This window comes from Xenopus laevis, chromosome 1L, assembly GCF_017654675.1.
Source record: "Xenopus laevis strain J_2021 chromosome 1L, Xenopus_laevis_v10.1, whole genome shotgun sequence".
NCBI lineage: Eukaryota > Metazoa > Chordata > Amphibia > Anura > Pipidae > Xenopus > Xenopus laevis.
Window position 1 is genome coordinate 207,948,357 of NC_054371.1, and position 27,618 is coordinate 207,975,974.

Consider the following 27,618-nt stretch of genomic DNA (forward strand, 5'->3'; position numbering starts at 1 on the left):
TGGGGACGTTTTACAACTATTGTTTCCTCCAACCAGAGTGTGGGCTCTCTTAGCCACATCTGGTGTTGATATAGTTGTGAGAGGTCTCTGGTAATGATATAGTTGTGAAAGGTCTTTGGTGGTGATATAGTTCTGAGAGGTCTCTGGTGGTGATTATGTTGTGAGAGGTCTCTGTTTGAGATATCATTGTGAGAGGTTTCTGGTGGTGATATAGTTGTGAGAGGTTTCTGTTTGAGATATCGTTGTGAGAGGTCTTTGGTTCTGATATAGTTGTGAGAGGTCTTTAATGGTGATATAGTTGTGAGAGGTCTCTGGTGGTGATAAAGTTGTGAGAGGTCTCTGTTTGAAATATCGTTGTGAGAGGTCTCTGGTTGAGATATAGTTGTGGGAAGTCTCTGGTTCTGATATAGTTGTGAGAGGTCTTTGGTGGTGATATAGTTGTGAGAGGTCTCTGGTGTTGATATAGTTGTGAGAGGTCTCTGGTTCTGATATAATTGTGAGAGGTCTTTGGTGGTGATATAATTTGAGAGGTCTCTGGTGGTGATATAGTTGTGAGAGGTCTCTAGTGATGATATAGTTGTGAGAGGTCTCTGGTTGAGATATAGTTGTGAGAGGTCTCTGGTTGAGATATACAGTAGTTGTGAGAGGTCTTTGGTGGTGATATAGTTGTGAGAGGTCTCTGGTGGTGATATAGTTGTGAGAGGTCTCTAGTGGTGATATAGTTGTGAGAGGTCTTTGGTTGAGATATAGTTGTGAGAGGTCTCTGGTTGAGATATACAGTAGTTGTGAGAGGTCTTTGGTGGTGATATAGTTGTGAGAGGTCTCTGTTTGAAATATCGTTGTGAGAGGTCTCTGGTTCTGATATAGTTGTGAGAGGTCTCTGGTGTTGATATAGTTGTGAGAGGTCTCTGGTTCTGATATAGTTGTGAGAGGTCTTTGGTGGTGATATAGTTGTGAGAGGTCTCTGGTGTTGATATAGTTGTGAGAGGTCTCTGGTGTTGATATAGTTGTGAGAGGTCTCTGTTTGAGATATCGTTGTGAGAGGTCTCTGGTTCTGATATAGTTGTGAGAGGTCTCTGGTGTTGATATAGTTGTGAGAGGTCTCTGGTTCTGATATAGTTGTGAGAGGTCTTTGGTGGTGATATAGTTGTGAGAGGTCTCTGGTGTTGATATAGTTGTGAGAGGTCTCTGGTTCTGATTTAGTTGTGAGAGGTCTTTGGTGGTGATATAGTTGTGAGACGTCTCTAGTGGTGATATAGTTGTGAGAGGTCTCTGGTTGAAATATAGTTTTGAGAGGTTTTTGTGATGATATAGTTGTGAGAGGTCTCTGGTGGTGATATAGTTGTGAGAGGTCTCTAGTGGTGATATAGTTGTGAGAGGTCTCTGTTTGAGATATAGTTGTGAGAGGTCTCTGGTGGTGATATAGTTGTGAGAGGTCTCTGTTTGAGATATAGTTGTGAGAGGTCTCTGTCTGGGATATCGTTGTGAGAGGTCTCTGGTTCTGATATAGTTGTGAGAGGTCTTTGGTGGTGATATAGTTGTGAGAGGTCTCTGGTGGTGATATAGTTGTGAGAGGTCTCTAGTGGTGATATAGTTGTGAGAGGTCTCTGTTTGAGATATAGTTGTGAGAGGTCTCTGGTGGTGATATAGTTGTGAGAGGTCTCTGTTTGAGATATTGTTGTGAGAGGTCTCTGTGGTGATATAGTTGTGAGAGGTCTTTGGTGGTGATATAGTTGTGAGAGGTCTCTGGTGGTGATATAGTTGTGAGAGGTCTCTGGTCGTGATATAGTTGTGAGAGGTCTCTGGTGGTTATATAGTTGTGAGAGGTCTCTGTTTGAGATATAGTTGTGAGAGGTCTCTGTTTGAGATATCGTTGTGAGAGGTCTCTGGTGGTGATATAGTTGTGAGAGGTCTCTGTTTGAGATATAGTTGTGAGAGGTCTTTGGTGGTGATATAGTTGTGAGAGGTCTCTGTTTGAGATATCGTTGTGAGAGGTCTCTGGTTCTGATATAGTTGTGAGAGGTCTCTGGTAATGATATAGTTGTGAGAGGTCTCTGGTAATGATATAGTTGTGAGAGGTTTCTGGTAAAGATATAGTTGTGAGAGGTCTTTGGTGGTGATATAGTTGTGAAAGGTCTCTAGTGGTGATATAGTTGTGAGAGGTCTCTGGTTGAGATATAGTTATGAGAGGTCTTTGGTGGTGATATAGTTGTGAGAGGTCTCTGGTGGTGATATAGTTGTGAGAGGTCTCTAGTGGTGATATAGTTGTGAGAGGTCTCTGGTGGTGATATAGTTGTGAGAGGTCTCTAGTGGTGATATAGTTGTGAGAGGTCTCTGGTGGTGATATAGTTGTGAGAGGTCTCTAGTGGTGATATAGTTGTGAGAGGTCTCTGTTTGAGATATAGTTGTGAGAGGTCTCTGGTGGTGATATAGTTGTGAGAGGTCTCTGTTTGAGATATAGTTGTGAGAGGTCTCTGTCTGGGATATAGTTGTGAGAGGTCTCTGGTTCTGATATAGTTGTGAGAGGTCTTTGGTGGTGATATAGTTGTGAGAGGTCTCTGGTGGTGATATAGTTGTGAGAGGTCTCTAGTGGTGATATAGTTGTGAGAGGTCTCTGTTTGAGATATAGTTGTGAGAGGTCTCTGGTGGTGATATAGTTGTGAGAGGTCTCTGTTTGAGATATCGTTGTGAGAGGTCTCTGTGGTGATATAGTTGTGAGAGGTCTTTGGTGGTGATATAGTTGTGAGAGGTCTCTGGTGGTGATATAGTTGTGAGAGGTCTCTGGTCGTGATATAGTTGTGAGAGGTCTCTGGTGGTTATATAGTTGTGAGAGGTCTCTGTTTGAGATATAGTTGTGAGAGGTCTCTGTTTGAGATATCGTTGTGAGAGGTCTCTGGTGGTGATATAGTTGTGAGAGGTCTCTGTTTGAGATATAGTTGTGAGAGGTCTTTGGTGGTGATATAGTTGTGAGAGGTCTCTGTTTGAGATATCGTTGTGAGAGGTCTCTGGTTCTGATATAGTTGTGAGAGGTCTCTGGTAATGATAAAGTTGTGAGAGGTCTCTGGTAATGATATAGTTGTGAGAGGTTTCTGGTAAAGATATAGTTGTGAGAGGTCTTTGGTGGTGATATAGTTGTGAAAGGTCTCTAGTGGTGATATAGTTGTGAGAGGTCTCTGGTTGAGATATAGTTATGAGAGGTCTTTGGTGGTGATATAGTTGTGAGAGGTCTCTGGTGGTGATATAGTTGTGAGAGGTCTCTAGTGGTGATATAGTTGTGAGAGGTCTCTGGTGGTGATATAGTTGTGAGAGGTCTCTAGTGGTGATATAGTTGTGAGAGGTCTCTAGTGGTGATATAGTTGTGAGAGGTCTCTGTTTGAGATATAGTTGTGAGAGGTCTCTGGTGGTGATATAGTTGTGAGAGGTCTCTGTTTGAGATATCGTTGTGAGAGGTCTCTGGTGGTGATATAGTTGTGAGAGGTCTTTGGTGGTGATATAGTTGTGAGAGGTCACTGTTTGAGATATAGTTGTGAGAGGTCTCTGTTTGAGATATCGTTGTGAGAGGTCTCTGGTGGTGATATAGTTGTGAGAGGTCTTTGGTGGTGATATAGTTGTGAGAGGTCTCTGGTGGTGATATAGTTGTGAGAGGTCTCTGTTTGAGATATCGTTGTGAGAGGTCTCTGGTTCTGATATAGTTGTGAGAGGTCTCTGGTAATGATATAGTTGTGAGAGGTCTCTGGTAATGATATAGTTGTGAGAGGTTTCTGGTAATGATATAGTTGTGAGAGGTCTCTGGTAATGATATAGTTGTGAGAGGTTTCTGGTAATGATATAGTTGTGAGAGGTCTTTGGTGGTGATATAGTTGTGAAAGGTCTCTAGTGATGATATAGTTGTGAGAGGTCTCTGGTTGAGATATAGTTATGAGAGGTCTTTGGTGGTGATATAGTTGTGAGAGGTCTCTGGTTGAGATATAGTTATGAGAGGTCTTTGGTGGTGATATAGTTGTGAGAGGTCTCTGTTTGGGATATAGTTGAGAGAGGTCTCTGGTTCTGATATAGTTCTGAGAGGTCTCTGTTTGAGATTTACTTGTGAGAGGTCTCTGGTAATGATATAGTTGTGAGAGGTTTCTGGTAATGATATAGTTGTGAGAGGTCTCTGTTTGAGATATAGTTGTGATTTTAGTTGTGAGAGATCTCTGGTGGTGATATAGTTGTGAGAGGTCTCTGGTGGTGATATAGTTGTGAGAGATCTCTGGTGGTGATATAGTTGTGAGAGGTCTCTGGTGGTGTCGGTGATATACAGTAGTTGTGACGTGAGAGGTCTCTGTTTGAGATATAGTTGTGATTATAGTTGTGAGAGGTCTCTGGTGGTGATATAGTAGTGATTGTAGTTGTGAGGGTTGTGCTTTTAACCAGACATTTGCTTGGAACGGAATTTCTACACTGGAACGTCCCACTTTAACAGCTGGAGGGCTGTTGGTAGAACGTTTCTGAGGTACTAGCAGCACCTGTAAACCTTTTTTTATTTGATGTGCCTTTTATTACCAAGGAGCCCCCTCAGCAAATACTCTCTTAACCCCTAACCTACAATCTGTTCCGTTCCCTGACCATTTGCATTAACGGGACGCTACAATCACTCGGAACCTGTAGCTCAGCAAGACGTACAGGTTTCGAGATCATGACGCTTGCGCGTCACCGCTCTCTCCTCCCCTCATTCTGCTCTTCGATTGTACGCTCCGCCCCCTTCCTCCTAATGGTCATAGGTCCCCCTCTGTCCAGGCGGTTTCTAATTGGCTGAATCGCTCCATCCGGGGACTTGGCGCAGTTGCAACTCGCTCGTCAAGAGGTACCAATATGGCGGAGGTAAGAAGGAAAACCGGGCCGGAGCTTGGGGGGTTGGGAGATGGGCTAATTTGAACGGCAAATCCCGGCTCTGAAACCATTCGAGCGTTTGGCTTATTTTGAACTTGGGTTTGAGCACTGGCGATATGTCCAGCAGGGGCTGGGGAAGCGGCCAAACTAGAGGCGAGAAGAGGCGCAAACACTGGGCAGCGGGGCGGGGATGTGCGAGAGGCGGCGGCTGGCTGTGGGGGCTTCCGGTGCTGGGAGAGTCCGAGGCTCGGCTTAATGTTAGTAGCGCCCGGCTCCTTCCCCTCATCTGTCCTACTGTTCCCTATTTACTGGAATGGAAGCGTCCAGCCCGCGGCCCTCCGTGTATATCCCGAATACAACTTCCAAATCGCAGCGACTGATGGGGGGGGGTGTTGTCGCTAATCAGTGAATGGGACAGGTGACGCCATTGCCCTGAGCTCAGTAATAATATGGGCTGCTGGGGGACTTATTTCTTATTAATGTTTGTTATATGAATGTTTGTTATATAAATATTTGTTATATTAGTGTTTGTTATATTAATATTTGTTATACACCTCAGGGAAGTCCATACTGAGCCCGACCCAAACTGCTGCTTTCAGCATCTCCCCGGCAGCCCAAACCAACATGTTGGCTAATCCCCAACTCCATTACTTCCCCCATCCATCTTAAAGGGACCCCCAGCCTTCCTGAAATGCCCTGGGCCCCTTCAGCTCTGACTCCAGCCCTGGGCTCACCTGTCACTGTCCCTTACTGGGAGGTGTAGTTCCACACCAGCTGACTGCCCCTACATTCCTGACTATACTGATCCAGCCTCCTTGTCATCGGACACTTAATATGGGAACTGCGCAGAAACAGTGGCGCCCTTGTGTTGTACAGCGCTGCTGCATATGTTGGTACTTTATAGATAATAATTATATAGTATCATTCATTTAAAGCAGTGAAATCATCTTCTCATTGTAAGAAATGGGTGTCTAGCCTGTTGGGCTACAGATCCTGGTATTTGTTTTGAGGGTGTCTGTCTGTTGTAGTTCATTGGTTGCTGAAGGGACACAGGATGAAGTCCTGTCATTATATACAGCTATGGGATCCGTTATCCAGAAAGTTACAAGTAATGCCGTCTCCTATAGACTCTATTTTATCCAAATAATCTACATTTTTAAAAAAAATAATTTCCTTTTTTTCTCTGTGATAAAACAGTACCTTGTACTTGATCTAATACAATACAATATAATTAATCCTTATTGCAGCCTATTGGGTTAATTCAATGTTTACATGATTTTTTGTTAGACTTGAGGTATCAAGATCCAAATTACGGAATGGCCCACTATCTGGAATACCCCAGGTCTCAAGCATTCTGGATAACCGGTCCAGTACGTGTAATTAAAATATGCTTACTATTGGTATTCTGTACTTTTTATCTTTGTGATATGGTGATACTGGTGTCTTTATCCTTCATTTATATAGAGCCGACAATCTGCTCTGCTTTAAATCAGTCAATGTCCCAATGGAGCTTACAGTTTAAGGTCCCTATCCCTTACATTAGGCTGCATGTATCAGGAGCTAACTCCTCGGCCTTGTATGTTTTTGGAGTCTGGGAGGAAACCGAGTCCCCCTTTTTTTTTTTTTTTTAAACTTGACAATCTTAAAGATTTTTTTTTTTTTTTAAAGTAATGATTAGAGGTCATTGGGAGGTCTGGAAGCCTTAAGGCACCAATACAGGGGCAATAAAAGCTGTCTGCAGCTTATTGGCCCATGTGTGGGGCATCCGACGGGCTTCCCCGATCAATATCTGGTCGAAAGTCGGCCAGATCTCGATCGGGTAAGTCAAAAGATCACATCCGATTGCGGCCGCGTCTGTGCGCTTATATGGTCCCGCAATCTGACCGCCCCTATCGGATACATTATGATAGGATCAGCTCAATATCACCACTTCAATGGGGGCATATCGGGGAGAGATTCACTCGTTTGGCAGCCTTTAGAAATTTTATAGATGGACAGGTATTTCCTGCAGGTCTTCTGTCAAAGTGCCCTGTAGTGGAAGTTCCAAAGGCAATTCTGAATGGACCCTGATTTAAAGGAACAGTAACATCAAAAAGAGTGTTTTAAAGTAATGAAATTATAGTTGCCCTGCACTGGTAAAACTGATATGTTTGCTTCAGAAATACTACTATAGGTCATATAAACATGCTGCTGTGTAGCATTATGTTCTACAGAGCTCATATGCTGTTTAACTTGAGCCTTTTCTCCTTTGAATGGCTGCCCCCATTGCCACACAGCAGCTTATTTATATAAACCATAGCCATGTTTCTGAAGCAAGTTTTACCATTGCAGGGCAACACTGTATTTTACTTTTATTACTTTAAAACACTTTAATTTTTTGATGTTGCTGTTCCTTTAAACTGTTGCGCATGTCAGATGGTCCCTTTCCAATAGTGAAGTTGTGTGGGTTTATCATTGTACTTACTGTTACTAGTGGAATCCCAATCCCTAACAACTCTTCTGCAATGCCTTTGCTGCTGTTCTCTGAAGTGATGCTGAAACTATTCCATCAATATTAAAAACAATTACTTAATAAGAAATGTACTTTTCAGCCCTGTCATTAATGTTTCTCTTGTTTCCTTTTGTCTAGGCGTCCTTTGGCAGTTCGAGCCCAGGTTTGTCCTGTTTCTTGCCGTCTGCTGTGTGCTACACTTCTTTTCTGAGACCTTAGATCCAGCCTGGAAAATCGACCAATTAGAACTCTACATTGTCTGAGCTGTTTTTGGATTTCATTTAATGCTAGTGGTGGGGAACATACTATGTTAACCAAATATAATTGCAACCCCTGCTTGTTTTATTTTAGAGGTGATCTTGCTAAATCACACCCTAATAAGTACCTTATACTGGTAACTATTTATAAGGCTTATAGTACAAGGGGGACTTTTGCTGCTGGCTGAATTTGCTGGTAGACAATTTCCAAAACCCTAAAAGTATTCTCAACAATGTCAAGTACCTTTACCTATCCTCATTGGCAAACAATTTGAACATTTAGTATTTCTACAGTTCTCCAATTTAAACTACTTGGTTGATCCCTGCAATTGGAATACTGGTTTGTGTTTTAAAGTTACAGTAACTTCAAAAAATAAGTGTTTTAAAGTAATACAAATATAATGCAGTTGCCCTGACTGGTAAAACTGCTGTGTTTGCTTCAGAAACACTACTATTGTTTATATAAATAAGCTGCTGTGTAGCAATGGGGTCAGCCATTCAAAGGAGAAAGGGCTCAGGTTACACAGCAGATAAGCTCTGTAGAACATAATAGTGTTATCTGTTATCCACTATTTAACCTGTGCCATTAAGCTTTTTTTTTTTTTCAATTTCCACCATTGATACACAGCAGCTTGTTTATATGAACTATAGCAGTGTTTTGAAACAAACTGATCAGCTTTACCAGTGCAGGGCAACATAACATGATATTGGCACTTTAAAACACTTTCTTTTTTGGTGTTACTTTTCCTTTAACTAGAGACCCTTTGTTGAAAGCCTGAGTCACTGGGGGGTACTAATTTGTTAGGCATCCCCAGTGACTAATAGCTTCTCTCTTACCCTGCGACAAGCCACTCTTCTTTTAACAGTGCTGCATCTTGGGGTAGTTTGCTCAGGGTGGGCCTCCATCATCTTCCCCCAGTTTCACAGGCCTTTTCAGACTTGCAGTATGGACAATACTTGTGTCATGTCTGAAAGTTTCACTAAGGTGCAGGGGATGCATGAGAAACTGGCAGCATCTCTCCCTGTGTTAAACTACCCTAGACCAGTGCACTTTTTAAAGAAAAGGAGTCCCAGTCCTGGATAAGAGGTAAGCAGGTAGTCACTGTGTAAAAACAAAAAACTCCCCACTCCCCTGTGATTCAGGCTTTACTTGTCCTTTAACATAAATCTTGGGCATAAGAGAGACCAGTGGACACTCGTGTGTTTTTGATCAGATTTTTCATTTGTCAATGTTATCAACTTTTAATATTCATTAAGAAACACATCAGGTTATAGTTCAGCCAGGTCTGAAGATCCCCATTTCATTAATATCCTTTATAAAGAGTCGGACATCAGTATTTACTTAGTTATTCACAAGAAGTGCTGATTAGAAGTGTCTCACAATGTTCACGTCTTTTGAATAATGATTTGCTGTAGTTATTGAGTTTGTATAAACAGAGAGGGTCAACCTTTAGCTTTTTTCAGACTGAACCTTGTTTAAGTCCAGCATCATCAGTGCTGTGACCATGTATTTAGTTTAGAATTGATGCTATGGCTCTTTTTTTATCTCCTCCAGTCTACCCATAAAGTGTCATATAAGGTTATAATACTGTGTCAATGGGGATTGGCAGACTGGGGGCAATGAATTTTAGGAGCCCCTGAGCCATTATTTTTATTTCCATCTAGTACTGAACCCAGATTGTAGCTTAAATATGGATCAAAGTGCTTGTAAAGTGCACTGCTATTACCTAGATTTCTGTTTTACAACTTACAATAAGTCAAGCAACGGTCATTTTGAGAGGCAGGACAAATAAGTGCCACTCTAGCTCACACTGTAAAGTCATGAGACTGCTACATACTGCCATTTCTAATTGCTGTAATTCATGGAATTTATTTATTTCCAGTCTAAAAATGTATATGTACAGCTTTAAATACAACAAATAAGATCTATTGTTGTAATCTTGTAATGCTACAAGTGTGTGTTTGTGCAAGTACCAGGATTAGTATCAAGTTATAGTTAAAGTAGGTGTCCTGGTCAAAGGCAGACATGGAAGTCATATTCATTTTGTCCACATGTGATCTGTAATGGGAAGGATCCTTTTATGAATGTTTGATATGAAATCCTAAATGTTCTCCTAGCAATAACATCTTTTAAAGGGGCAGTTCACTTGTAAGTTCAATTCTCCTTTCTCTTCTGCCTCTGTCCATCTTTCAAATAGGGGTCACTGACCACTGCCACCCAAAAACTGATTGCTCTGTAAAGCTGGCCGTACACCTGAAGATCCACTTGTTTGCTGAGGTTGCCAAACAAGTGGATCTTTGTCAGATATGGCCACCCATGTGCCATACAACTGAGTCTGATGTGGTCCTTGCATTGATGGGATTTTAAACCTGCCTGATAGATATATGGCTATGTTTTTTCTCCTATTCTCTCCTATTCATCTTCCAGTCTCTTATTCACACCACAGCCTGTTTGCCAGGGTAAATTGGACCATAGTCACCAGTTAGCTGCTGACATTCCAAACTGGAATTTTCAATCGCTGTATGTATCCTACTAAATGTTAATTTAAAGGTGAACTACCCCTTTAACTTGGCAGTGAGCATCCTCTGTTTTCATCCCATCATAGGCTAGACTTTTTGGGGCTCATTTATAAACACTGGGCACATTTGCACCTGGGCAGTAACCTATGGCAACCAATCAGATGTTTCCTTTCATTGTTCATCCGGCAGCTGCCTGTAAAAAGCCAAATCATTGGTTGCTATGGGTAACTACCCAGGTGCAAATTTGCCCAGTGTTTTTAAATGAGCCCCTGTATGTTGTTGCTGCTGATAAGGTATCTATGGTTGACTGTAACATAAACATTTAATAGCACCAGTCCCACTTAGCAAGGTGTCTCAAAGTTTCTATAAGAGCCAGGAGTATGTTTTGTTGGCTTTTATCTGATTTATATGAGCATTATCCAAATTGTTTTTAAGAGTTGCCAAAATGCTAGGAATGATGTATATGTCATTAAATATTATTGTGATGCAGTGGTCTGTATAGAATCAAGCTTTCAGTACCCCAAAACACACGCACCCTATGTCTTTTTTGAGTTCCATCAGATCTGCACTTTAAAGGGGAAGGAAACCTAGTTGGCGCAAAAACCCCCCCCCCCTTCCCGTGTGTTGCCCACCCTCCCTCCTTCCCCCTGGCCTACCCGTCCCGCTGGGCAAATGCCCCTAACTTGTTACTTACCCTTCTGCGCAGGTCCAGTCCAGGGAGTTCACAGACGACATCTTCGATCGTCTTCCTGCTTTGATCGGCGCATGCGCAGTAGGAGCATTTCGCTGGTACGATCTACTGTGCATGCGCCAAAAGTCACGAGGTTTTCCGATTTCACTTTGTGACTTTTGGCGCATGCGCAGTAGATCGTACCGGCGAAATGCTCCTACTGCGCATGCGCCGATCAAAGCAGGAAGACGATCGAGTGGAAGAAGATGTCGTCTGTGAACTCCCTGGACTGGACCTGCACAGAAGGGTAAGTAACAAGTTAGGGGCATTTGCCCAGCAGGACGGGTATGCCAGGGGGAGGGAGGGAGGTGGGCAACACACGGGAGGGTGGGAGGGTTTTTGCGCCGACTAGGTTTCCTTCCCCTTTAAGCATAAGAGTTTTCCCCCTAATATCCCCCCCCACACACACACAAGCCTAGTGTATGGGTTAGTGTGCATGGAAGAATGGAGTTTCCAGTGGAAGGCAGAGTAGGCTGCAGTCATATCCAGTTGTTAGAAACATCATCTGAGTCTCGAAAATACTGTTTTATTTCAATTTTTTTCTGAAATAGATAACTACTGAAGCATTTCACAATGAAATATTCAATCAGAATGACAAAGAGAAAGTAAAGGTAATTTGTGACACCCTTGTTTTATTTTTTTCCCCCCTCTTGTTTACGAGTGCTTAAAGGGTAACTATAGCAAAAATAAAATTTTAATTCAAGCTTCCTCATACTGACATAAGAAACTTTATAAATACAATCCATTAAATATTCTGCTTCATATCTGAAATAATCACGTTTATGTTCACTATTCCTCTCTCGGCATCTGTTTCTCTTCATTCTCTGTTTATGCAGCAGTTGGGTATCAGATATTCGATGACATTCAGATCCAATATATCTTATGGGGGGGGGGCTTCCTTTCTAACTAATGTATTCGAGCTCACTCAAATAACTGATTCCAGTACAAACAAAATAACTGCCTTTTGAAACAAATCCTGCATGTAGAGAGACATGATTTCTGGTGATTTTTACAGGGAGTTCTTATACATCTTCTAGGCAAAAGGAGCCCCCCTATAAGATATATTGGGTCTAAAGCTGGCCATAGATGTTGAGATTTTTAAAAGATCAGATCCTCATCGTGAGACCACGATTTTCTCGGAACGATCGTACGAATTTACCATCAACTAAAAAGACCAATTTGCCAGGAAAACAAAGGGGAGCTGTCTGCTTGGCCCTGCAAACATAGATAGATTGCACTGGGACCGACAAAGATTTTTTGACCTGGCCGATCAATTTCCTGACAGATGTCGGCCGAAAAATCGTAAGATGTACGATCATTCGAATCCCACTAACCGCACGATAATTTCGAAGGATTGGTCGGACTTCCCTAAAATCGGTCGTTCTGCAAGAAGAATCGTCGCGTCTATGGGGAGCTTAACTGTCAATGATTATCTGTCATCCAACTCCTGCAAGAAGACAGAATGAAGAGAAACAGTTGCTGAGAGAGGAATAGTGAAGATAAACTTGATTATTTCATAAACGGTATAGAATATTTAAAAGGGTTGTTCACCTTCCAAACACTTTTTTTTTTTTTCCAGTTGTTTTCAGATTGTTCCCCAGAAATAGACTTTTTTTAGTTACTTTCCATTATTTATTTTGTACTGTTTTTCCAAAATCCAAGTTTAAAGTTTAATTTCCCTGTGGCGTTTGTTTGGCAGCTCAGTAATTCAGGCGCGATTCTGAACTGTTACAATTTTGCAACATTTAGATGATACATTTCTCAGCAGCATCTCTGGAATATTAGCAACTATTGTATCAATTCTAACAGCTGCCTGTAATGAAACCCAGAGATTCTGCTCAGCAGGGACAAAGATAAGAAACGTATCAACTAAATGTATCCATTTAGAACAGTTTACAGGGTCGGCGACCCCCCTCCCTCCAAGAGCTGCTTTAGAAGGTAAAAAAAGACACTTTACACTTCAATATTAGAAAAACTGTGACACTTCGAAAATAGAAAGTAATTGGGATTTTTGGTGATCTATAGGAAAGCAGCTAGTTGTTTGAAGGTGAGCAACCCCTTTAATTGATTGTATTTAGAAAGTTTCTTATTTCAGTTTGCTGAAGCTTATATCAAATTTTCATTTTCGCAATAGTTCCCCTTTTAAGTAAGGCTGGTGCTGTAAGGATCAAAAGACAATGATGCGTCGATTAGATTTCAGCAATGTTCTTATGGTTTCTCTTTAATACTTGTGTGACTTGGGCCAGGCAAAACAATCTCCTCCACTGCAAGGAAAGGCACACTTCATTTCTTGTGGCCCCAAGATCCGTTCCTAGTAGCAGAATTCATGATACCCAATTGCTTTTACTTACCCAACACCCATAAATGATGCCTATGTCTGTGCTCTGTAAACCTTGTATCCTAATGTGACTTCTCCATGTTCTGTGTATTCATTGCTGCTCTAAGTCGGCTGCTTTCTGAAGCCAAATATTGCACTGGTGTATAATTGCATGGTACATTTCTAGTGCCTTAGTTCTCGCGTCTCGTGGATCACAATGGGTTTTGTAAGCTGTCGCTGTTTTGTTTTCCAGTCGGCTCCCTGTCTTCTGAGGATCATGACTTTGACCCTACTGCTGAAATGTTGGTACATGACTATGATGATGAAAGAACTCTCGAAGAGGAAGAAATGAAGGACGACGGCAAACATTTCGCATCTGAAATTGAAGATTTAGAAAAGGTGCTTGTCACGGATGTTGAAAGGGGTGGTTCACCTTCGAGTTAACTTTTAGTATGTTGAAGAATGGCAGCTTTTCAATTGATCTTCATTTTTACTTTTTTACAGTTTTATTTTCTTCTGACTTTTTTTTTTTTTTACATTTTTTTTCTTACAGATTTCAATTTGGGGTCACTGACCCCATCTAAAAACACTCTAAGGCTACAAATGTATTGTTATTGTTACTTTGTATTACTCCTCTTTCTATGCAGGCCCTTTCCTATTCATAATCCAGTCTCTTGTACAAATGCATGTAGGGTAATACAATAGGGTAATTTGGACCCTAGCATCCAGATTGCTGAAATTGCAATCTGGAAAGCTACTGAATAAAAAGCTAAATAATTCTTAAACCACAAAAAAAAAATGAAAACCAGTTGCAAATTGTCTCAAAATATCTCTCTACATTATGTTAAAGGTAAACAACCCTTTAACATGTCCACTTGTCTTTCCTTTTGGATACCCCTTTTTTTTTTTTTTTATTACATTCAAACACAAACACCATATTATCAGCAGCTCTACATTCTTAGCAAATCTTTCTGACACACAAGAGAAGTTCTGTGTCTCCGTAATCTCTGCTATTGTGAACATACCAGGGGGCACTGGTATTCGACAAGTCATTCTGCCTATTTAAACTAGGTGTCGGTAGGACAGACTTGCTTGTAGGCGCTCCTCATAGTAGTGCATTTTAAAGGTTCATTCCCCCCCCCCAATTTATGCAAATGTTCATTAAGAAATTTCTATTTTCACAGGAAGGAAACATGCCCTTGGAAGACTTGCTAGCGATTTATGTGTATGAAGATGCAGATCCAGTAACTGTTTCAAGTGCAGGCAGCTCCCCGAGTGAACTTGCTGATGAGCTTCCGGATATGACTCTGGATAAAGTAAGTGCCTTTTTGTGTTCAATTAATCCATACCTAGGGGCTTTACATTGCATCACTGTTGGCTGTATTGAAGCCTATGGAGAGTGCATGCAAGTTAACCCTCTTTCTAAGTGAAGGGTCCTTCTATAAGGGAAGGGCAAAACCTGCTGCTTTTTTTTTTCTTCTCCTTTAAAATTACAATAATCCACTTTCTTTTATGTGTAGGAGGAAATCGCAAAAGACCTTTTGTCGGGTGATGATGAAGAAACCCAGTCTTCTGCTGATGACTTGACACCGTCTGTTACATCACATGAAGCAACAGACTTCTTTCCACGTCCTTTAAGATGTAAGTAGCCCACAGTTATTTCTCTACATCAGGAGTGCCCATACTTAACTTATGCGAGGTCTACTTTTAGTGGTGATGTCCCATTATGATCTACATCCATAAAAGCATTGTTAGCATTCTGTTCCATGGAAAATATTACTTAAATAAATAATTTAACAAACTATTTCTATGTAATGTAACATAATAAATATCTGTATGAAAAGCATGAAATAGGACAGTGATTTAGACAAGCTGTTTGGCAGTGTCTTGAGATCTACTGATCACCAGCTAAAGGTCTACTGGTGGATCCCAATCTTCCTTTTGGGCACCCCTGCTCTACATCCATTTTATATGTTTTCAGAAGTTTCTGCATATAATGAATTTCTTTCTTGGTAATGGTCTTTACCGGCCCAGTTGTTCAGGAGCCCTATAACACTAATGACTCTTACCACTAATGATACATTAAAGGGGAACTATCTCAAAAATTTACATTTAATATAGGCTTCTTCATACTGAAATAAGAAACTTTCTAAATACAATCAATTAAAGATTCTGTACGGTTTCTGAAATAATCCTGTTTTTCTCATACGTCCTGGGGGACACATGAACCATGGGGTTAAATCCCCTCCCATCAGGAGGCAGGACACAGAAAATCGGATCCTCCCCTCTATATAGCCTCCTTCCGCCTCCAGCAATTTAGTTTTTAATGTGTCCTCGCAACGTCAGGAGGTTCTGGACAAGGCCCCCAGGGGGCCCATCACAAGGAAACCTGAGTCAGCGCTTGCTGTGCTCGTTGAGTCATTCCCTACGCCACCAGGAGAGAGCCGCAGATCCGTCTTCGCTAGAGGACACTTGGTGAGGCAAAACAGGGGCAGGTAGGAGCGTGAGGCTTCCTCTAGACTCTGCGGAGCACCGGCCTTCCCCAGGTACCTGCTATCGGCCTGGGTCAGCAGGGCACTTGAATCCTGATCAGATATGCTCATTTCAGGCATTTGTGAAGATTTGCCCACAGAGGAGCTTGAGTCCATTGCTATTCGAATGCAGGAGGCCAGCTCCTTTGTGACGCCTCATTAGACTCCTTGAAGATCGTAGCTTGGACCTCCGCGCTATGAGTAGCTGCCCGGCGTGCCTGTGCCTCCAGTTGTGGTCCGCTGACTTACTGTAAGAGTTTTCTTAGAGCTTAATACCCTTCAAGGGTTCATGACTGTTCGGCAGGGAACTGGAGAAGATTATCTTCCAGGCTACAAGGAGCAAGAGCACACTCCTGCCCCATATCAAAGCCCAGGGATTTTCACAGAGACTTTCACGTCCTTTTTGTGGCCGGGGATTTCTTTCCTCCAGAGGCTCCTCACCACCCAGGCAGTTTTCCTCAAGGGGGCGCTACTCCTCAAGTGGAAAGACCACCTGGCAAGCCAAAGAGATCAATATTAGAGCCAGCAACGACAAGCAGACATCGGCATGACTGGCTGACCCAGTCACAGCCGGAACTCCCAGTGGGCGTAAAATTTAGACATTTTGCAGAAAAATGGGCACGAGAAGTAGACTATCAATGAGTAGTCGAATCAGTCACAAATGGCTACCATCTCAAGGTTCGACAGCTACTTCCCCCGAGATTCTTCCTATCCAGGGTCCATCGGGATCCACCAAAGAGATTGGCCTTTCTAACCATCATAGACGAATAGGTATGTTCAGAAGTAGTCACTCCTGTACCTCCATCTCAAATGTTCAAAGGGTTCTCCTCGAATCTGTTCATTGTACCCAAGAAGAAAGGATCTTACTGACCAGTTCTCGACCTATACCGCCTCAACAGGTGGATTATGTACCGTTGCTTCAAAATGGAGTCTGTCAGGTCAGTCAAATGGGCCATGGAACCAGGATAATTCCTAGCTTCTTTGGATGTCAAGGATGCATACCTGCATGTTCCAATCCCCCCCCCCCCACACACACACCAACAATTCCTCCTGTTCGCCTTCCAAAAACGCCATTTTCAGTTTGTGGCACTGCCATTCGGGCTGTAATCTGCCCCCAGAATTTTCACCAAGATCATGGCATCTATCCTCAGAGTCCAAGGAGTATCTATTACTCCATAGATGACCTTCTGTTCAAGGCTCGGACGAGGCACCTAGCGGAGAGGTCCTTACAACGATCTATCAGAACCCTCCAATAATTCTGCTGGACGATTAACAGAGACAAGTATTGTCTGACACCGTCGCAGAGAAGGACTTATCTAGGGCTTGTCTTCAATACGTCCCAGTGGAAAGTTTTCTTCCCGAGAAAAAGATTCTAAAGTGGGTATCACTGGTGCACAGACTTCATTCAACAGAGAGGCCATCAATTCAGTTCTGCATAAGAGTTCTGGGGGTGATGGTGTTATCGATCAAAACCATACCCAAATATTGGCTGTGCACATCCCAGGGGTATTCGATGAAGAGGCGTATTACCTAAGTCGCCTTCAGCTGTATACGACAGAGTGGGAACTGAACGACGAGGTATTCACCTATAGCAACTCGTTGGGGGGCTACCAGATCTTGATCTAATGGCTTCCCATCACAACTGGATGTTAAACCGCTTCATCGCAAAGACAAGACATCCTCTAGCAGTAGGAGTGATCACCTGAATAGAAATCCTCTCTGGCCTATGTGTTCCGCTTGCATGGCTTCCTCGTTTCCGCAAAAGGATAAAGAGAAAGTGGAACACCTACATTGTGTTTGCCCCACATTGGCCAAAATGATTGTGGTTCACGGATATGATTTCTATCGATTTTCTATCGAACCACCTATTCCTCTTCCACCCAGAGCAGACCTCTTGTGTCAGGGTCCCATTCTTCATCACAATCCAGGAATGTTCAATTTAATTTGAGGCCTCGATATTGACACAAAAAGGTTTTTCTATGGACATAGTTTAGACGATGCTTTTTTTTTTTTTTTCAAAATGAATCAGTTAATAGTGCTGCTCCAGCAGAATTCTGCACTGAAATCTGTTTCTCAAAAGAGCAAACTGATTTTTTTATATTCAGTTTTGAAATCTGAAATCTATTAACTGATGCGTTTTGGAAACCAAACGTTTTCCGATGACAGGATCCCTTTAAGGCACGAAAGGCAAAATTTATTACAGGATTTGGAAAATTTTCATCTCATGGTGTTCAAATTAAAGATTTTTGTATGAGGACATAGGCATCCCAGTTCTCCTTCAGTTCAGGACAGATTGATTGAGTTTGTGTGGAAGGTGGTGTCGCTGGTTGATCACGTCAGCTGGAAGAGTTTCTGAACTTGGGGCATTGTCGTGTTCACCACCATATCTGAATTTTCATGAATAAAAAGCTGTGATGCGGACAGTACCTTTGTTCCTTCCTAAGGTGATTTCTGCTTTTCACCTAAACAAGGAGATTGTTATTCCTTCCTTTTGCAGTTCTAAGAATCCTAAGGAGGGGAGGTTTCACAATTTGGATCTAGTTTGAGTGCTACATACATACGTGCAGCGCACAGCTACATTTTGCAAATTTTACTCTTTTTGTGGTGCCCTCCGGCAGTCACAAGGGTCTCCCCGCCTCCAAACCTACCAACACACGATGGATTAAGGAAGCGATCCATAGAGCGTACATCTCCATTTAGAAGCCTGTTCCATTTGGCATGAAGGCTCGTTCCACACAGGCGCTCAGCACTTTATGGGCGTCCAGAAATATGGCCTCTGCTGAGCAGCGGTTTTTGGGCGTAAGCTCCTACAATCTGTTGTTTCCTAAATACAGTTAGGTTTTTGCTTACCTGTTTCTCCCTCCCTACAATGGGACAACTTTGGTAAGTCCCCATGGTTCCTGTGTGTGGGATTTATTACCTACCGTTAAATAATTTTCTCTCTAGTCCTATGGGGGACACAGGACTTCCCACCTCGAAACACGGGGTACCTTTGACTCGGCCATATGTTAAGTTTAATACAGTTGGGTTATTGTTGCTCGGTTCTTTGTGATATAACCAATTAGCTGGAGGTGGAAGGAGGCTATATAGAAGGGAGGATCCATTTTTTCTTCTGTGTCCTGCCTCCTGATGGGAGTGGATTTAACCCCATGGTTCCTGTGTCCCCCATAGGACTAGAGCGATAAGGATTTAACGGTCTGTGTAGCTGGGCTGGTACAAGGCAAAAGATTTAGCAGGCTTATACTCGCACTTTGTTGAGCTTTAGTTCTCCTTTAAAACATGGAAGGGACTTGCAGGCATAAGGGCAGGAGCAGGTATATGAGTAGAGATCAACCCTGTTGCAATCCAACAGTTAATGTAAAGTTCCTCACATCATATATTCATGAAGGATTTTTTTTTAAATTGAATTAAGTTTTAAAAGCCAATTTGAAACGCTTCCTTAATTGATCCTGTAGCTGCAGCTGTTTATCCTTGCTAATAAGCGCCCTTGTTTCTTTAATTCCAAATAAAGCAAACACTACCTATGATGGGGATAAAGAATACGAGAGTGAGGATTTGGAAACTGACTTTGGAAATTCATCAGAGGACCTCAGAAAGGTAAGTGTTCATATTGTTTTTCATTCACAGTTCAACATACAACTGAATAAGCGTTTCTCTATAGAATTTTTTCTTTTTTTTGTTAGGAAATCATGCTTGGGCCACTTCATCAAGCGGAAATTCCACTGTTTCAGGGGAAATGCTTGCCGGATTGCATTGGTATGTTTCGGCACATGCTGCTTGAAATTAGACCCATTTTCCTTTATATGGTAAAAACCAGGTTGTTCACCTTTGAGTCAACTTTTTGTATGGTGTAGAGAGTGATATTCGGAGACAATTTGCAATTGGTTTTCATTTTTTATTATTTGTGGTTTTAGTTAGCTTTTTATTCAGCATCTATCCGATTTGTAATGTCAGCAATCTGTTTAAGTTCCAAATTACCCTAGCAACCATGATGAGGGAATAAAAAGTAGTGATAACAATACATTTGTAGTCTTACAGAGCATTTGTTTTTTAAATGGGGTCAGTGACCCCCATTTGAAAGCTGAAGAGTCAGAAAAATAAGGCTAATAATTAAAAAAAAAAAAAAAAATGAACACCAGTTGAAAAGTTGCTTAGAATTGGCCATTCTATATGATACTAAAAGTTAACGGTAAAGCACCCCTTTAATAAGGTCTAAATCATATTAAAGCTTCTTTATAAGCCAAGGTTCTCGGGTAATTTGATGAATTGGGGAAGCTTACAATCTGTTACATTTAAACTACATACAGTCGGCACATCCTTAATGATCTGGTCATTTTTTTAGGCCCAAAAATGCATGTGTACCAAAACAAACTCACAGGCTGAATAGATTGAAATTGATTTAGTTAACACCGTAGCACGTAGTCCAGTGTGTGCAAGTTAATATTTTGTCTTTGTAAATACGTCAAGGGAAGTTCAAACCTCAATGTAGGTCCAATCATTGACCAGGGCCCATTTAGTTCATATCAAGGTGACGGGTATAGGGAAATCCGTGTAAAAATATCTAGGACAGCAGACTTTAATTCCAAAGTTCAACCCAATCACCCCAAGCTCGGCTTCAGGTGTATCTAGGACTGCAAATAGGAACTTTCCCAAAATCTCGCCCTAACTGGCCTGTCTGAGCCCCAACTACTGCTCCTCGCTCCCGTTATGCCTGCCAAACATTCTCATAGAACCTGGCACAGTGCAAGTCTATAAAAATTGTTATACTTGAACTATCCCATTACAGATTATGAACACGAGGATCAGCTGCTCTGGAGTCCAGATGTTCTTCCAGAAAACAAAGTGAAGGATTTTCTACGTGAAGTATCAAGAGCTATTAATGAGAAAGATGCTGGCGGGGTTCTGTTGAGAGACAATGAACAGGTAAGCTTATATTTTATTTTCATAGGTACTAATGAATGAAAAATGTATAGGTACAAATGAATGTTAATCCTGCTCTTTTCCTGTTTCTTATACAAGTTAATTGTATTTATTCTTGTGTCTGTTATAGCCAGCAAAGGTTGTTGACCCACTGATATTAATGACGTAGCACTTAAATGCTCCATTGTCCAACCTTTTTTCTTGTGTAGGCTTTGCAAGAACTCTTCAAGTGTCAGTACAACGTGACGTATGCGTTGGAGCGATACTGCAACAGCTGGAAGGCATCACAAGGTGAGTTGGATGTTATTACCTGCTGTAAAAATAACATGTCCTAAAAGTGCATTTTCTCTATGTAGCTTTTTTTTGTATAGTTGGTATTGTGAGTTACAGAGGAGATTCATGACCATATAAAAACAAGAGGCTGAAGGACAAGTGCTTTTATACAGGTCATGGAACTCCAAGGTAACTTCTAATATCCCTCATATTTTGCAACTGGGGTACTTTATTATAATACACAAGTTTCAATGAGTCATGTGACAGAAATTACATCAGAACTCACCGTTTATAACTGATGACATCCGTTTATAATGTTTTTTTGCATTGATAGATGAGATTAAACCTTGGACTGAAGAGGAATGTAGTAATTTTGAGCATGGACTCATGGTGCATGGAAAGGACTTTCATCTCATACAAAAAAATGAGGTAAGCATCTTCGTTCATCATGTCCAGCTTTTTAAAATTTTCTTTCGGATGCGCATGTATAATTTGCCTCTTTCTGGGATAATAGCACATGGCCCAATTTTCTTCACCCACACTTGTATCATAGGGGGTTACACAGAACAGCAATGTAAGTACTTAAAAATGCAAGTTTAATAATGGTCCTGTTTCTTGAACTTTCTACAAAATTAGCCACAGAAGTGGCTGATCCAACCTACAGGCTAACAATTGCATTATAATGGGTTCTTCAGCAAACAGCTGCATCCATGGTGAGAGAAGGTCTCCTAACAATTCACATTCAGAAGTACTTTGTAGCAGCTGTTCTTTAGGCCTCGGTTAAAGGGATTCTGCCATGATGTTTTTATTTCCAAATTACACTGCAAATAATTCACTCTACCATATAAAATTTAATTCCTGACCAGCAAGTGTATTTGTAATATTGGTTTATAGGCGCCATCTCCTGTCATTTTGCCTGGTCATGTGTTTTCAGAAAGCACTTTAGGATGGAACTGCTTTCTGGCAGGCTGTTATGTCTCCTACTCAATGTAACTAAATGTGTTGCAGTGGGACATGGATTTTACTATTTAGTTGTTCTCTTAGATCTACCAAGCAGCTGTTATCTTGTGTTAGGGAGCTGTTATCTAGTTACCTTCCCATTGTTCTGTTGTTAGGCTGCTGGGGGGGAGGAGGGGTGATATCACTCCAACTTGCAGTACAGCAGTAAAGTGTGACTGAAGTTTATCAGAGCACAAGTCACATGATTGGGGGCAGCTGGTAAACTGACTATGTCTAGCCCATGTCCGAAAATAAAATCTGTTTGCTCTTTTGAGAATAAATTTCAGTGCAGAATTCTGCTGGAGCAGCACTATTAACTGATTCATTTTGAAAAAGAAACATTTTTCCCATGACCGTATCCCTTTAAGGTACTAACTCCGTATGGTGTGCTAAATCCACCTGTGACTAACACTGCATGTTAATTGCAATAAACCAGATTCTCTATATCTAAAAAGACAATATATCAACTGAAATTCAAAGACTGTTGTGTACCTTATTACATGTAAAGAATACTCCCAACAGTATGTTGGTCAAACAAGTTGCACTTTAAAGGAAAGAATCCGAGAAAGCATATGTAATATTAAAGACTTAGAGGAGAAGGAAAGCTACCAAGGCAGTTTATTGCCAATAGATTAGCCACAACAGTGCAAGCTGTAACACTATATATATTCTGCAGAATGCTTTACCATACCCAAGTAAACAGCTTAGGATAGCAGCTGCAGTATTAGCTTGTTGTGATGTAACTTCCTGCCAGTCTCTCCCTGCTGGCTCATAGGTCTGTGCTCAGATTGCTGCTGTGAGGGGAGGAGGCAGGGGGAAGGAACTAACTGAGCATGCTCAAGCCCTACCCCTGGAGGTTTAAGATGAAAACAGTAAGTCTGATACATAAGCCCATGAGTACACAATAGAAGGAAAGAAATGTGTTTCTTTTCACAGAGGACTGAGCAGCGTTACTTTGAGGGTTTACTGGTATATTTATATAGACCTTTCTGATAAAGTTTACTTAATTTTAGCCTTTCCTTCTCCTTTTAAATAGCTTTACCACTGTAGCAAAACACTTTGTTGAGTGTACTTATAGATTTCTTTTCTGTAACTGGCACAGAGACGATATCTCCACATATTGAGGTGGGATTATTCTAGACCAACTTTTTTTTTCTTCTTGGAAACTAGAGAAGCACTTGGATTATAATGTCTCTTGTTTTATCTGAACACTATCTATACATTATTTTATTCACTGTCACTACTAAGCTGTTTGCTAAAATATTTCTTATTAGTATATAACCTATTGTATTTGTAATTCTTTGTATAAGATGCAATTTATGATAGTCTGACCCAATTTGTAATGGGATTGGCTATCCTAAGCATGTTTCTGATTGGTCTTTTCCACTGATCTTTTGGATTGGCTGGCTGGAGCATGTCTTTGATTTGTCCTTTTTCATTTAAATATGACTAAGGGCCGGCAAGACATGAAACCACGTAAGGCTCCTGTGAGATTTTGTTTGCTAAAATAAATACTTTTTAACTGCATCAATTAATGGAGTGTGGTTGGGTTTGTGGCAGCCTATCACTACACATTAGCATATCGGATGTAGCATCCACAAACGTTGCTCAAAATAAATGTTATTTTTCTGGCTTTTTAACTTCCAGGTTAAGTCTCGGACGGTTGCTGAATGTGTGGCCTTTTATTACATGTGGAAAAAATCAGAAAGATATGAATATTTTGCTCAGCGAACTAAATTTGGCAAGAAAAGATACAATCATCACCCTGGAGTAACGTAAGTACTGCCCCCCCTTTCTAAATCATTTTCCAGAACAGGAGCAGATTTTGTTGAGTGGAGCAGATAACACACCACTCACAATTGTTTGGAATTTTTATTTTCAGTGATTATATGGATCGTTTGGTGGATGAAGCAGAGGTTCTTGGATCTGTAGGAAACTCGTCCGCCTTAACCTGCCAAAGTAGAACAGATCCAATACCTGAGTCGCAGCTTAATATACTGAACTCGATTACTGCTAATGACCTGACAGGTGAGCTGAGGACTCCACAACCCATTGCTTTGCTCATACATTTATGGTTTCTAGTAACCTCCATTGCGCCAACTGATAAACCCATTGCAAAAGTCCTTGAATTTGGCTCTATTTAATAGGTTGAATTGGCTAATCTCAGTACAGTTCTGTATAAGAGATGCTTGATGATAATCTAAATACAGGTTTGGGACCTGTTATCCAGAATGGTCGAGACCTAAGGTTTTCCAGATAACTGATCTTTCCGTAATTTGGATCTTCATACCTTAAGTCTACTAGAAAATCATGTAAACATTAAAGGGGACCCATCACCCAAAAAAATTATTCCAAATCCTATTTTATCATCAATATGAACTTTAATTACACTGTATAAATTATTTGAATCTTGTTTCCTTCAGTCTGGGAACTCATAATTATAACAAGCAGGCAGGAGCCATTTTGTGGACACTGTTATTAAGACAAGTCTTGTAATCAGAATCTTGTTTGTGCACCAGAATGGGGGACCTGATGTCCATCCCCATGCCCTGGTTACACAATTAAATGGTGAAGAGAACGGGGGAATGTGGGGAGAGCAGTGACATCTAGGAAGTGCTGAATGGAAAGTGAAAGTAATTGTTTGCCCCGCCTCTATGCCTAAGGCATAGAGGAGGGGCAGACAATATTTGATTGACAGCCTAGAATTTTAAATGAGCTTACAATAGCTATGAATGCTTCAATTAAAAAAAAAAAATTTGGATTTCATGTTTAATTTGAAAAGTGCTTCTATTATACAGATTTTATTTGTCTGGGTGACAGGTCTACTCCTCACATTCCCCCAGTTCTCTTCACCATTTAATTGTGTAGCCAGTGCATGGGGATGGACATCAGGTCCCCCATTCTGGTGCACAAACAAGATTCTGAGATGATACAAGACCTGTCTTAATAACAATGTCCACAAAATGGCTCCTGCTTGCTATAATTATGAATTCCCAGACTGAAGGAAACAAGATTCAAATAATTTATACAGTGTAATTAAAGTTCATTTTGCTTGACTAAAGTGATCAAATAGGATTTTGAATAATTTTTTCGGGTGACTGGTCCCCTTTAAATTGACCCAATAGGCTGGTTTTGCTTTTGCTAGTGATGTGTGGGTCGGGTAAAACCCGCACCCGATCCTAACCTACCATTCGCCAACCTGCCTGAGCTCGGCTTCCATTTTAAAGTGCGCGTCTTTAAAAAATGAAGCCGGCAGTTCCGTGTGGTGGGCAGGGAGAGCAGGAAGAAGAGCTCAACCCGGACCTGCCCGCCACCCGCAAATGGAGGTGTGTGATCGGCCTGACCCCCGGCACAGGCATTGGGCCTACCCGCACATCACTATTACTTATATTTTGGGATGTTATTACTTGGGATCAAGTACAAGGTACTGTTTTATTATTACAAAGAAATAGGGAATTTTTAAAAATGTTAATTATTTGGATAAAATGGAGTCTATAGGAGACGGCCTCTGTAATTGGGAGCTTTCTGGATAACTGGTTTCAAGAGAACGTATCCTATACCTGTACTAAAACTAGACTATCCCATTGCTGTCGTTTTTATGGTAGATGTAAGTCAGAAAGATGAACTTATGATCTCTCTGGTGTGGTTTGTCCATGTATTTAATGTTTATATATGTCTTCCAGCACTGACCAATAGCGTAGGCCCAGTATGTAATCCTGCAGATGTCAACTGCTTGAACGATGGCTTCCCTACTTTGGATGCTTTACCCCGAGTCCCGGTCAATCACGTGCCAGTTGGAACAGAAGACTTGCTCTCCTTGCCCAGCAACGGGGAAAGCGATTGTTTTAATATATTTGAGACTGGATTTTATCCCTCCGAGGTCGGCGCCTTGAGCTTATGCAGCGAGGAACCCGAGAGGCCGGCAAAACGGATAAAAATGGGAATCTCCGTTCCAGAATCCTTTATCAGTGATGTTTCTGTAAATAACCTCGGCGTGGACTTTGAGACCCACACGCACCACATCACCAGTGCCAAAATGGCCGTATCCATGGCAGACTTAAGCAGTTTATCCACAAACGAGACCAGTAGTTTTATAAACTCGCACACACTACACCACACGGCCCTTCAGTCGGAATAATTTCAGGAGTCTCAAAAAAAACAAAAAAAACTGACGATGGAGTTGCAGTAAATCTGATCAAAACTTCGGGTTTGCCTAGTCTTTCACTGGAAGTTTGAACTTTATTTTTTTTTCTTTTCCTATGACATCAGTGATGTCTTTGTATGTAAAGAACTATATCTTGATTTGTCAAGAACTTTATTTCGGTCCATTTATGTGGCAACAGACTATGCTCCGCAGATGCGGGAGTTTCGAGTACTATCGAGGGGGAGGGGGGGTTGCAGCTTAATGCTTCTATTTTTGTTAAATTCTGTAGATATTCCCCCATCTGAAAACCAGCTCAGAGGTTCTGTATCAAATGTATTGGCTGCTTCTTCTTTTTTTTCTTTTCTTTTTTTTTTTTTTTTTTTTTTACAGCAATGGGTTCAGTGGAAAACAAAAATGTTTACAGGTACCAATTCCGATCCCTGCTAAGTGTAGCTTATTCTTTTATTTTTGTTTTTACTTTTTAATGCGGGGCTGGCATATTCCAATATGAACTGTGCATTCATCACTTTTTCCCCCCTTACTTTTAATACAGGTCTGAACTATCTTGTAAGTGGTACTTACCCAGAGCCAATCAGGAAGCTCGTCCTAACCAAGTGGGCTTCATATAGAGAAAAGCCTGAGCTCGGGTTGCTTTGCAGTTTACAGGGCAGGGATCTCGGAGTCCGACTTTCCTGTTGCATTTGTCATGTACTTCAGTAAATCGGACAGTATTTTTAATTTTTTTTGTAAAATTTGTGTTTTTGGTTGAGATTTGGTAAAGCTGTCCTCTACTTTGACGATTGTAAAATAAATTACACATTGATCTGTGTACCGTAACCTGTTCCCGAGGCGGCCGACCCTGTCCGAGAGCACAGTCTTCTGCCTTTCGGATTTACCACTAAGTTTACATGACTAATAAACATTAGCATTTCATTTTTTTGTTCAGTAGTAGGACAGATACCTCCCAGGAATAAACAAAAACGTGGCGTGTCCCCCTTTTAGTACAATCTAATATATTCCATAAGCCGCATCGTATATAGTAATGATCTAGAAACTCTGACCTGAACATTTAATGGTTCATTTTGGTCACTGATCTCCAATACATTGCCGTCCTCCTTGTGAGGTTCTATGGTGCGTGTGCAGGTCTTACAGATTTAGTTATAAAAGGCACACGTCTGTTGTGTTACCTCTGCCAAAGAGTCTCTCGCATTGCTCCTCACTTTGCCTTTGAAACCATTTTTGCAGTCTATTTGCCAGTAAATGGTTTAACCCCACCCGTCGATGCTGTTGGTAGCGGTTTTCCAACCGATAGGTTTATCTAGTGGTTAATGTTTACGTTTTTCGTTAACGGAAGCTTCAGCACTGATTCGAAAGACCATTTAGATGCGTGTAAGTGATACTACATCCGTGTTTCATGTGTTGGGGGGGTTTGTGCTAGAAGTGTTTAGAAGAAGGAATGCCGCACAAGTGGCCCTGAGCGATCGACCGCACGGAGGGATCCCGGGAGCTGGAGGGCTGCATGTGGCAAATATTTCCTTGTGTGTAGATTTTGAGAGGGAGGGTATTT

The 27,618-nt window shown here is 41.3% G+C and overlaps 1 protein-coding gene across 5 annotated transcripts; it reads left to right on the forward strand.

The window, feature by feature from the left end:
* Positions 1-4,732: 4,732 nt before the first annotated feature.
* On the forward strand, positions 4,733-26,880 carry mier3.L (mesoderm induction early response 1, family member 3 L homeolog). Of its 5 annotated transcripts, XM_018266016.2 has the most exons (14): positions 4,734-4,860; positions 7,499-7,523; positions 11,419-11,478; positions 13,438-13,583; positions 14,369-14,500; positions 14,705-14,825; positions 19,227-19,312; positions 19,399-19,471; positions 20,502-20,638; positions 20,845-20,926; positions 21,243-21,337; positions 23,555-23,682; positions 23,790-23,935; positions 25,591-26,880. In XM_018266016.2, exons 4-14 carry the CDS (start codon positions 13,485-13,487, stop codon positions 26,043-26,045), a joined length of 1,554 nt encoding a protein of 517 aa, XP_018121505.1. In that variant the 5' UTR covers positions 4,734-4,860; positions 7,499-7,523; positions 11,419-11,478; positions 13,438-13,484; the 3' UTR covers positions 26,046-26,880. The 5 variants fall into 5 exon arrangements, with proteins under 5 accessions (XP_018121489.1, XP_018121505.1, XP_018121481.1 ...); XM_018266000.2 differs by lacking the exon at positions 11,419-11,478 and having other exon boundaries at positions 4,733-4,860; XM_018265992.2 differs by lacking the exons at positions 4,734-4,860; positions 11,419-11,478 and adding an exon at positions 4,889-5,126.
* The last annotated feature ends 738 nt before the right edge of the window (positions 26,881-27,618 follow it).

Coding starts and splice junctions, on each gene's coding strand:
- mier3.L (XM_018265992.2), top strand. CDS start 4,986: ATGTCCAGCAGGGGCTGGGGAAGCGGCCAAACTAGAGGCGAGAAGAGG. Junction 20,927..21,242: donor CAGCTGGAAGGCATCACAAG/GTGAGTTGGATG, acceptor TTGCATTGATAG/ATGAGATTAAACCTTGGACT. Junction 23,683..23,789: donor AATCATCACCCTGGAGTAAC/GTAAGTACTGCC, acceptor TTTTATTTTCAG/TGATTATATGGATCGTTTGG.